Source organism: Ranitomeya variabilis, chromosome 4 (genome assembly GCF_051348905.1).
Source record: "Ranitomeya variabilis isolate aRanVar5 chromosome 4, aRanVar5.hap1, whole genome shotgun sequence".
Lineage (NCBI taxonomy): Eukaryota > Metazoa > Chordata > Amphibia > Anura > Dendrobatidae > Ranitomeya > Ranitomeya variabilis.
In genome coordinates, this window is record NC_135235.1 from 403168263 (window position 1) to 403180547 (window position 12285).

General features: G+C 47.8%; 1 protein-coding gene across 1 annotated transcript in view; it reads left to right on the forward strand.

Moving 5' to 3' along the window:
- LOC143764937 (uncharacterized) overlaps window positions 1–12285 on the forward strand; it is an 83534-nt gene that overhangs the window by 39776 nt on the left and 31473 nt on the right. Inside the window, exon 4 of the mRNA XM_077251068.1 lies at window positions 6960–7091. Coding sequence (XP_077107183.1) covers window positions 6960–7091 — 132 coding nt within the window. The remainder of the gene's footprint in view (window positions 1–6959; window positions 7092–12285) is intronic.

Sequence of the window (12285 nt, forward strand, 5' to 3'; positions counted from 1 at the left end):
TACGGAGCGGAGCCGTGTGTGTACGAGGTGTACGGAGCGGAGCCGTGTGTATGAGGTATACGGAGCGGAGCCGTGTGTGTACGAGGTGTACGGATCGGAGCCGTGTGTGTACGAGGTGTACGGATCGGAGCCATGTGTGTACGAGGTATACGGAGCGGAGCAGTGTGTGCAAGGTGTACGGAGCGGAGCCGGGTGTGTACGAGGTGTACGGAGGGGAGCCGCATGTGCAATGTGTACGGAGCTCAGCCGCGTGTGTAGGAGTAACTATGTGTGGCCATTATACTGTAGGCAATATCATGTGTGGCCAATTGTACAGTATGGAGCATCATGTGTGGCCATTGTACAGTATAGAGCACTATGTGTGGCCATTGTACAGTATGGACAGGGGCGTAACTACCGCGGTTGCCACTGCGACCGGGCCCGGCAGGTCAGGGGCCCGGGGCCGGCAGGTCAGAGCAGGGCCGGACTGGCCATCGGGCACTTCTGGCAAATGCCAGAAGAGCCGGTGCCAGTCATGGGCTGCTCGATCCGCCTCCCCCCGCCACCGACTCACCCCCCCCGCCGTCGCATTCAACTATACCGGCGTCTATGACGCCGGTACAGTTAAATGCAATGACGGAGGAGAGAGCGTCTACAGACGCTCCCTCTCCCATCATTCCCCGCTCTGCCTCTGACACTGCAGGTGCGCGATGACGTCATATCATCGCGCACCTGCTGTGTCCCGGGCAGACTGCAGCCGAGCCTGAGATCGGAGCAGGAAGCAACGCTGGCAAGAGGAAAGGTAAGGAGAGTGTTTTTTTGTTTTTTTACTGGACTGTGGGGGCATTCTCGGGGGGGCGAGAGATGCGGGCTGTGCTGTATAGACCACTGTGCGGGCTGTGCTGGATAGACCACTGTGCGGGCTGTGCTGGATAGACCACTGTGCGGGCTGTGCTGGATAGACCACTGTGCAGGCTGTGCTGGATAGACCACTGTGCGGGCTGTGCTGGATAGACCACTGTGCGGGCTGTGCTGGATAGACCACTGTGCGGGCTGTGCTGGATAGACCACTGTGCGGGCTGTGCTGGATAGACCACTGTGCGGGCTGTGCTGGATAGACCACTGTGCGGGCTGTGCTGGATAGACCACTGTGCGGGCTGTGCTGGCACCCAACACCATATTGCAGTGCAGGGGATTCCTCCTGCACAGCAACAGTCCGAGGCGTATCTAGGGGAAGGGGGCAGCCGGGGCACGTGAGAGACAGGAAGCAGCTCCAGTCATCACGATGAGACAGCTTCTCAATCTGTTTTTTCCCCCTCATACATCTCATGTACCTCTGAATGAGATCGTATTTAAGAGAAAGCCAAAATAACCCCGGGACAGAAGGCGAGAGCAGGGGGGAGGTGCGGGACAGAGCCGCTTTAGTCAGGAGAAGCTGAGGAGCTGCAGCCGGTTTACATCAGCCACCCCTGTACCAGAGAGGAGATTGTGAGTTGTGTATATGAGCTGGTATCTCTGGTGTGTGTGTGTGTGTGTGTGTGTGTGTGTGTGTGTGTGTGTGTGTGTGTGATATCTGTAGTATGTGTGTGTGTGATATCTGTAGTGTGTGTGTGATAACTGTAGTATGTGTGTGATATCTGTAGTATGTCTGTGTGTGTGTGATATCTGTAGTGTGTGTGTGATATCTGTAGTGTGTGTTTGATATCTGTAGTGTGTGTGTGATAACTGTAGTATGTGTGTGATATCTGTAATATGATGTGTGTGTGTGTGATATCTGTAGTGTGTGTGTGATATCTGTAGTGTGTGTGTGATATCTGTAGTATGTGTGTATGTGTGATATCTGTAGTGTGTGTGTGATATCTGTAGTATGATGTGTGTGTGTGTGTGTGTGTGTGTGATATCTGTAGTGTGTGTGTGATATCTGTAGTGTGTGTGTGTGAGGCAGCGGCGTAACTACCACGGTCACAGCTGCAAGCGGCTCTGGCAGGTCAGGGGGCCGTGTGTCCCCTTGAGCCTGTCTCCCTTATGCTTGTGTCCCCATGTGCCAGTCTCCCTTGCCCATTAGTCCCTGTGTGTCCCCATGTGCCTGTCTCCTATGTCCCCTTGTGCTTGTGTCAGTCTCCTTTGTCCCCTTGTGCTTGTGTCAGTCTCCTTCGCCCACTAGTCCCTGTGTGTCAGTCTCCCTTTCCCACTAGTCCCTGTGTGTCCCCTTGTGCCTGTCTCCCTTGTCCCCTTGTGCTTGTCCCTTGTCCCCGTGTGTCCCCGTGTGCCAGTCTCCCTTGTCCACTAGTCCCCATGTGCCCTTTGTGTCAGTCTCCCTTGCCCACTTGTCCCCATGTGCCCCTTGTGTCAGTCTCCCTTGCCCACTAGTCCCCTTGTAACCTTCTCCCCTGCCTCCTAGCCCCCATGTGTCCCCTTGTGCCTGTCTTCCTTGCCCACTTGTGCCCTCTCCCCTGCCCCCTAGTCACCATTTGCTCGTGTCTTTCTCACTGCCCCTGTATGGAGGGGCTGCATTATACTATGAGGGGGGCTGCATTGTATTCTATGGGGGTTACATTGAATTTTATGGCGGGGGGGGCCCCATTTGGAAGTTCGCACCGGGGCCCATAACTTTGTAGTTACGCCACTGGTTTCTTCCCTGTGCTGACCTTCCTAAACCCAATATTGTCATTTCCGTATGTGGTTCTACTAGCTCCCAAGCACCACACCAGCTGTCTTGAGGTTATACTTGACTTGGATATTTCCTTCACTCCCTACATCGGATCACTCTCTCTTATGTCACCTGCACCTCAAAAGCATCACTAAATTTGACCTTTTCTTACCTTTGACTCTGCAAAAACTCTCACTGTTCTTATTCATTCTAATCTGGACTACTGCAACTCTCAACTAATCGGTCTTGCTCTTACCAAACTCTCCCTCTCCAATCCTTCCTGAATGCAGCAGCCAGGATCATATTCCTGTCCAATCTCCACACTGATATCTCTAACCTGAGTCAGTCTCTGCACTGGTTGCCCATCAGCTACAAAGTTCAATACAAACTTATCACTCTCACCAACAAAGCTCTCCATAGTTCTGCACCACCCTACATCTTCTTCCTCGTCTCAGTCTATCACCCTACCCGTGCCCTCCATCCCGCTAATGACCTAACACTAAAATCGTCAATTATCTGAACCTCCCACTCCTGTCTCCAAGACTTCTCATGTGCTGAGCCAGTTAAATTGTCTGGAATGCACTACCCTGGACGATAAAAGGGAACCTGTCACCCCCCCCCCCCCAGTCGTTTCAAACTAAAAGAGCCACCTTGTGCAGCAGTAATGCTGCATTCTGACGAGGTGGCTCTTTTAGTTCTGGGTGCTGTAACTAGAGAAATAATCAGTTTTATAATTTGTCAGAAATACCTGCTCCTCAGTCAAGTGGGCCGGCGTTTCCCCCCTGCTTTAGACGCCACACAGCTGTCACTCACATCTTCTTGGCACCGGGCGCCGCCTCCTCCTGCCCGCTGTTTTGAAAATAGCCAGCGCCTGCGCTCTTTTCCCCTGAGTGGTGCAGGTGCAGTGAGCGCTGCCCGTCTTTCCTCATATGCAGTCCAGCTGACTGCGCCTGCGCGGCCGCCCTGCCTGTGAATCCCAGCCCCGCAATGTGAATAAATCATAAGTCACTGCGGGGCCGGCTATTTTCAAAACAGCGGTGAGGAGGAGGCGGCGCCAAGAAGATGTGAGTGACGGCTGTGTGGCGTCTGCTGCAGGGGGGAAACGCCGGCCTCCTTGACTGAAGACCAGGTATTTCTGACAAATTATAAAACTGATTATTTCTCTATTTACAGCACCCAGAACTAAAAGAGCCACCTTGTCAGAATGCAGCATTACTGCTGCACAAGGTGGCTCTTTTAGTTTGAAACGACTGGGGGGGTGACAGGTTCCCTTTAAAGTAATTCCCAACACCCACAGACGCATGAAAGATGTGATTAAAAATCATAGTTATTCCACAAAATATTGATTTCTGAACTCTTTCTGAGTTAACACATTAGTATTATTGTTTCTAAATGATTCTGAACTTGTTTTCTTTGCATTATTTGAGGTCTGAAAGCACTGTGTTTTTTTTTTTATTTTTGACCATTTCTCCTTTTCAGAAAAAAAATACAAAATTTATTGCTTGGAAATTCGGAGACATGTTGTCAGAAGTTTATAGACTAAATAAACAATTTACATTTTGCTCAAAAATATAAAAATAAAAATCAGACAAACCGAACATTTTGCAGTGGTCTCTTAGTTTTTGCCAGAGCTGTATATATCTAATATAAAAAGCTGAATGTGTTTGTATGTATGTATGTATGTCCGGGATTGGCATCTGCACCGTCGCAGCTACAGCCACAAACTTTTGCACAGTCACATGTCTGGACCCCGAGAGCGTCATAGGCTATGTTGTGAGGCGAAATTTTAACCCCGCTCTTTCCAATTCACCAAACAATTTTGCCCCTATCTACATAATGGGGAAAAAGTGAAAGGAAAAGTGTTGGAGGCAAATTGACAGCTGCCAGATGTGAACAAGGGGGACTTAAAGAGTGAGAGCGATGGCGCCAAAGAGTATATACCATACAGTTGCTAGGGTGGGGCCCCGACATGGGATACTCACCGCACACGGGGATATGACACACACACAAAATGCGCCTTACACTACCACGTGCTTGAACACATATATCACCCTCAGCACACATTTCACCACACATACACCAACCTCGCCACATAAAAGTCGAAACACAAAAGTCGCCACTCAAAACTCGCCACGCGCAAAACTAGGCTCACGCAAAACTAGCCACACGTGCAAAACTCACCTCATGGAAAACTCGCCACACGCAAAACTTGCACATGTATAAAAATTGCCACATGCACAAAAGTTGCACCACATGCAAAAGTTGCCTCACACAAAACTTGCACATACTCAAAATGCACCACACATAAAACTCGCCAAGCGCAAAACTCGCCATGCGCAAAACTTGCTGCACACAACTTGCTACACTAACCTGTCACATGCAACTCGACACACAAAAAGTTGCTACACGCATGTCGCCACACAAAACTCATCTCACAAAAGTTGCTACGTGCATGTCGCCACAAGCAACTCAACACACACAACTTGACACATCAAACTCGCCCTAAAACACACACAAGTTTGCTATTAGGGTATGTGTCCACATTCAGGATTGCATCAGGATTTGGTCAGGATTTTATGCAGGTAAAATCCTGACCAAATCTGCCCCTGAGGTCACTAGCCGGTCACCTGCGTTGTCCTTGCGTTGTTTCTGCATTGTAAGGACATGCTGCGTTCTTAAAAGACGCGCCGCATGTCTGTTTCCGCGGGTCTGGCACATGCGTCTTTTAATGCATAGTGGAGACTTGATTTCATGAAATTCCCTCCACTATGCTGTAACATCTGGACGCTGCGTGTTTGACGCTGCGGCTCTATGCAGCGTCAAACACGCAGCGTTTCCTGAACGTGGACACATACCCAAATCCTTCAAAATTAAAAATCTGATTAATAAGCAGACAAACTACAAGAGCAACAAATGTACCATATAGGAAATACAGCAGCTGTCAGTCACATGACCTGTCTATTATGTGTATGTGTGAACTAATATATACTGCCTGGGTGGAGGGCTTCCTGTTGGCTGGGGATTTATCAGGCTGCCAATTTAGCTTACAAATACTGAGGTAAAAATACTGAGCAAATAATGTGTGAACGAGGTCTAATACAAGAGGAGATGACACACACATATATACTATATACAGGAACAGATGACACACAGGTATATACTATATGCAGGAGGAGATGACATACAGGTACATACTATATACAGGGGAGATGACATACAGGTATATACTATATACAGGAGGACATTACACACAGGTATATACTATATACAGGAGGAGATGACTTACAGGTATATACTATATACAGGTGGAGATGACATACAGGTATATACTATATATAAGAGGAGATGACATACAGGTATATACTATATACAGGAGGAGATGACACACAGGTATATACTATATATAAGAGGAGATGACACACAGGTACACAGGTATATACTATATACAGGAGGAGATGACATACAGGTATATACTATATAAAAGAGATGACACACAGGTATATACAGGAGGAGATGACATACAGCAGGTACATACTATACACAGGGGAGATTACATACAGGTATATACTATATACAGGAGATGACATACAGGTATACTGTATATAGGAGGAGATGACATACAGGTATATACTATATACAGAAGAGATGACATACAGGTATATATATACAGGAGGAGTTGACACATAGGTATATACAATATACAGGATGAGATGACATACAGCAGGTATATACTATTTACAGGGGAGATGACATACAGGTATATACTATATACAGGGGAGATGACATACAGGTATATACTTTATACAGGAGATGACATACAGGTGTATACTATATATAAGGGAGATGACAAACATGTATATACCGAGGGGAAAATGAGAGGTGTGAGGTGAAAATGAGAGGTGTGAGGTGAAAATGAAATGGTGTGAGTGCAAAATGAGAGGAATTAGGGAAAATAGTGGAGTGATCAGAAAATGACAGATGTGAGGTCGAAATGACAAGTGTTAGGGGAGGAGTGAGGGGGGAATGAGAGGAGTGAGGGGGAAAATGAGAGGAGTGAGGGGGAAAATGAGAGGTGTGAGGGAGAAAATGAGAGATGTGAGGGGGAAAATGAAAGATGTGAGGGGGAAAATGAGAGGCGTGATGGGAAAATGAGAGAAGTGAGGTGCTAAATGAGAGGCGTGATGGGAAAATAAGAGAAGTGAGGTGCTATAACTAACCACAGATATTTACTATGCCCAGGCAACGCCGGGCTCTTCAGCTAGTATATATATATACAGTATATAGAGAGAGACTATACATATAATATATAACTATAGTCTTTTTTATGTAGGATTTTGCCCTTGTGAAGAAGTCCCAGAACCTCGTTACAGAATCCCCACCTCACTCACCGATTCATGAGAAAAGCAACATGGAGAAGATCATAAAACTCACCAACAAGATCATAGAGCTACTGACAGGAGAGGTGAGCGCTGCTGGGACATTCTAAAGACCTGGTCAAAATTGTTGGTCTTCAAAGCAACCCCAAAACATCTGTGATCCTCCATCATGTTTAACGGTAGGGATGGCATTCTGTTATGAAAAGCTGATTTTGTTTACTGTGAATATGATTGTTGCTTTCCAACATGAATTTTGATAACCTTAATCAGGTGCCACTTTCTTTAGCATCATGTGCAACTGAGAATAATTTAGGTGAGTTTTGCTAACAGTCTAATTTAAAAGGAGGCCTCCTGACTTATCACTATTAAGCCACATGCACACGTTGAGCATTTGTTTTTTTACCTCAGTATTTTTAAGCCAAAGGCACACGATGCCAAAGGTCAGATGACTGGAATCTGTTGTTTTGACAGATAGCACTCATCGCCATGTTATTCAATGAAGCAGTGCATATGTTCAATTTTTTTCTCGGCCAGAATCAGGCCAAGGAATTTAGGCTAGGTTCACACCTGCATTATGAGTTCTACTTATCTGCAGAAAGAGAATTTGTGTAATATGGATGTGTTACATAACAGATGCAAATATAAGCAGAAGTGCATTGTTTACTATAATGGGGTCATTCTGCTGTCATTGCTAAACATTCGTTTTTACATCACTCACAGCTGAGCGGCATGGGAAGAGGTGCGGGGACCCATGCCGTCAGTCCCTTCATACAGGGTGCTGTGATTGGTCTTGGTCAGTCAATCTGAGTGACCGATCACAGCATGATCGTGCAGGAGGTGCTGATATTTCAGCACCTCCCAACTGATCACACCAGGAGCTTGGGGCGGCTAGTGGCTGAGCTCCTGCACTAACAACCATAGACGGTGCCAACACCACCCTTGGCTGTTTAACCCCCCCCTAAATGCTAAAATCGAGAGCGATCGCAACAGTAGGAGTGAGACGGAGATGGGAGCTCCCTCTGCCTTCAGATCAGCACCCCGTGACATTATTGCAGGGCCTAATCGTTGCCATGGTGACTTGGTGTCTTACTAGTGCATTGCAATGTATTATACCTGCAATTAAAGTGAAATAAGTGAAAGTTCCATAGAGCAGACCAAGGCAACCAAGGGGCTGAAAACAGTGGCCCATGGGTGGCACCGTGCACGCCTGCAGTCACTCTCCATCCACGCTCACTGCATTGGTGGAGGAGGGTCTTCCAGATTCTTCCTCCACCAATCAGCGTGTGAAACAGCTGGCGCGATGACGTTATGTCATCAGATGTGTACTGCGGCGATCAGCGCACTGGAGACAGAAGCATAGCAGAGCACTGTGGGAACGGGAGAAAGGGGAGTATGTGGTTTTTTTAATTTATTTGTGTGTATGGGATGTTTGACTGCACATGGGGAGGTTATGGGGTCTTATAGACATGGATGTGGTTTTTTTAATTTATTTGTGTGTATGGGATGTTTGACTGCACATGGGGAGGTTATGGGGTCTTATAGACATGGGGAGGCTATGGGGTCTTATCATGGAAATGGGGAAGCTATATGAGTCCTATTGTAGACATGGGGAGGCTATGGGGGTCTTATCATGGACATGGGAAAGCTATATGGGTGTTATAATGGTCATGTGGAGGCTATGGGGTCTTATAATGGACATAGAGAGGCTATGGAGTCTTATCATGGACATGGGGAGGCTATATGGGTCTTATCGTAGACATGGGGAGGATATAGGGTCTTAACATGGACATGGGTAGGCTATGTGGATCTTAACATGAACATGCTGGTCATGGGGAGGCTTTGTGGGGCTCATATGGTGGCCATGGGGAAGCTGTGCGGGGCTCATGTGGTGGCCATGGGATGGCTGTGTGGGCTTCAGATGCTGGCCATGGGGAAGCTTTGTGGGGCTCATGTGCTGGACACGGGGAGGCTGTATGGAGCTCATATGCTGGACATGTGGAGGATGTGTGGGGCTCATATGCTGGACATGGGGAGGCTGTGTGGAGCTCATATGGTGACTATGGGGAGGCTGTGTGGTGCTCATATGGTGGCCATGGTGAGGCTGTGTGGGACTCCTATGGTGGCCATAGGGAGGCTGTGTGGGGCTGATATGGTGGCCATGGGGAGACTGTGTGGGGCTCATATAAAGACCATGGGGAGGCTGTGTGGGGCTCACCTGTTGGTCATGGGGAGGCAGTGTGGGGTTCACCTGGTGGCCATGGGGAGGCAGTGTGGGGCTCACCTGGTGGCCATGGGAAGTTTGTGTGGGCCTCAGATGCTGGCCATGGGAAGGCTTTGTGGGGCTCATATGCTGGACATGGGGAGGCTGTATGGGGCTCGTATGTTGGACATGGGCAGGATGTGTGGGGCTCATATGCTGGACGTGTGGAGGCTGTGTGGGGCTCATATGGTGGCCATGGGGAGGCTGTGTGGGCTTATATGGTGGCCATGGGGAGGCTGTATGGTCCTCATATGCTGGACATGGGGAGGCTGTGTGGGCCTCATATGCTGGATATGGGGAGGCTGTGTTAGCCTCATATGGTGGCCATGGGGAGGCTGTGTGGGGCTCACCTGGTGGTCATGGGGAGGCAGTGTGGGGCTCACATGGTGGCCATGGGGAGGCAGTGTGGGGCTCACCTGGTGGCCATGGGGAGGCAGTGTGGGGCTCACCTGGTGGCCCTGGGGAGGCAGTGTGGGGCTCACATGGTGGCCATGGGAAGTTTGTGTGGGCCTCAGATGCTGGCCATGGGAAGGCTTTGTGGGGCTCATATGCTGGACATGGGGAGGCTGTATGGGGCTCGTATGCTGGACATGTGGAGGATGTTTGGGGCTCATATGCTGGAGATAGGGAGGCTGTGTGGGGCTCATGTGCTGGACATGTGGAGGTTGTGTGGGGCTCATATGGTGACCAAGGGGAGGCTGTGTGGGCTTATATGGTGGTCATGGAGAGGCTGTGTGTAGCTTATATGGTAGCCATGGGGAAGCTGTATGGGCTTCGTATGCTGGACATGGGGAGGCTGTGTGAGTCTCATGGTGGCCATGAAGAGGCTGTGTGGGGCTCATATGGTGGCCATGGGAAGGCTGTGTGGGGCTCATATAGTGGACATGGGGAGGCCGTGTGGGCCTCATATGTTGGACATGGGGAGGCTGTTTAGGGCTCATATAGTGGCCATGGGGAGGCTGTGTGGGGCTTATATGGTGGCCATGGGGAGGCCTTGAGGGTCTCATATGCTGGACATGAGGAGGCTTTGTGGGGCTCATATTACTAGACATGGGGAAGCTGTATGGGGCTCGTATGCTGGACATGTGGAGGATGTATGGGGCTCATATGCTGGACATGAGGAGGCTTTGTGGGGCTCATATGCTGGACATGGGGAGGCTGTATGGGGCTCGTATGCTGTACATGTGGAGGATGTGTGGGGCTCACATGGTGGCCATGGGGAGGCTGTGTGGGGCTCACATGGTGGCCATGGAGAGGCTATGTGGGCCTCATGCTGGGCAGGGGAAGGCTGTATGGGCCTCATATGCTGGACATGGGGAGGCTGTGTGGACCTTAGATGCTGGCCCTGGGGAGGCTGTGTGGGTCTCATGCTGGCCCTAGGGAGGCTGTGTGGGCCTCAGATGCTGGCCCTGGTGAGGCTGTGTGGGCCTCATATTATGTATTAAAGGGGCTGTATTTGGGTTCATACGGTATATAGATGGATATCAGCATACTTAATTCTGCTCAATATTAAGTGATATAATTAATATTAATATAATTATTAATATAATTATAATTAATATATTGATATTATCATTGAGCCTAATTAATTTCAGCCTATTGGTTCAGCCCTCCACAACAGTCACGTTCTCTCATGTGGCCCCTCGGGAAAATTAATTTCCCACCCCTGCTCTTATCACATCCCTTCAGATATTTGTAGACAGCTATTAAGTCCCCTCTTAGCCTTCTGTTTTAAATCTGAACATTCGCAGATCCTTTAACCGTTCCTCGTAGGACATACTTTGCAGTCCGCTCACCATCCTGGTAGCTCTTCTCTGAACTTGCTCTAGTTTTTCAATGTCTTTTTTAAAATGTGGGGCCCAGAGCTGAACACAGTATTCCAGATGAGGTATAACCAAGGAAGAATAGAGGGGGATGATTACTTCATGTGATCTAGATTCTGTGCTTCTCTTAATACATCCCAGAACTGTATTTGCCTTTTTTGCTGCTGCATCACACTGTAAACTCATGTGCTGTCTGTGATCTATTAGTATACCCAAGTCTTTTTCACACGTGCTGTTGCTTAGTTCTATTCCTCCCATTCTGGAGATGTAATTTTTGTTTTTCTTGCAAAGATGTAGAATCTTGCATTTCTTCCTGTTAAATACCATTCTATTAGTCGCCCATAGTTCAAGCTTATCTAGATCCTTCTGAATCCTTTCTCTGTCTTCTCTAGTGTTAGCTATCCCTTCTAGCTTTGCATCATCTGCAAATTTAATTAGTTTACCTTCAGTTCCCTTATCTTGATCATTTATAAAACTGTTGAACAACACTAGGGCCAGGACAGAGCCTTGTGGTACCCTACTTGAAACACTATCAATTGGATGTGCAACCATTTATGAGAATGTTGAGGATTTATAAGAGTACTAGATGGCAGCCCGATTCTAAAGAATCGGGAGTCTAGAATCCATATATACTTTATTTATTCAAATGTAAGAATAATACAATTAATAAATAATAGTAAGAAAGAACAAAAAATGGCTGCACTCACCAGCTCTTGACAATTCTTGACAGTACGGCACATTTCTGATTGGTCGCTCGCGGCAGGCGGCAACCAATCAGAAAAGTGCCGCGCACCACGAAGGCATATATCTTTGTCCACCCTGAGCGGGTGTAGGACGCTGGTGACGTCACTTATCTCCGGACATTATCTCCGGACAAAGCCACGGAAGTTGGCACAAATTGCCGGAAGTAGTATTCTAGGCAATTATATATTAGATTTTAATGTTATCAGTGTTTACCTTTGAACGTTTATATTGTATTGTCCTGTCACCAGCCATGTGTACGATTATCGGCCGAAAGCCTCTCAGGAACCAATAATCACCCCATGTAAAGGTATCTTTATAAGTTAAAGATTCAGAATACTATGACTTTTATCATATCCTGAACAGTCAAGTTTTTTATGAACCGTTAAGGTTTTCTGGTTGAAGTAAAAAAAACTCTGAGTGTTTACAGTTTGAAACCATAAAATGTTGAAAAAT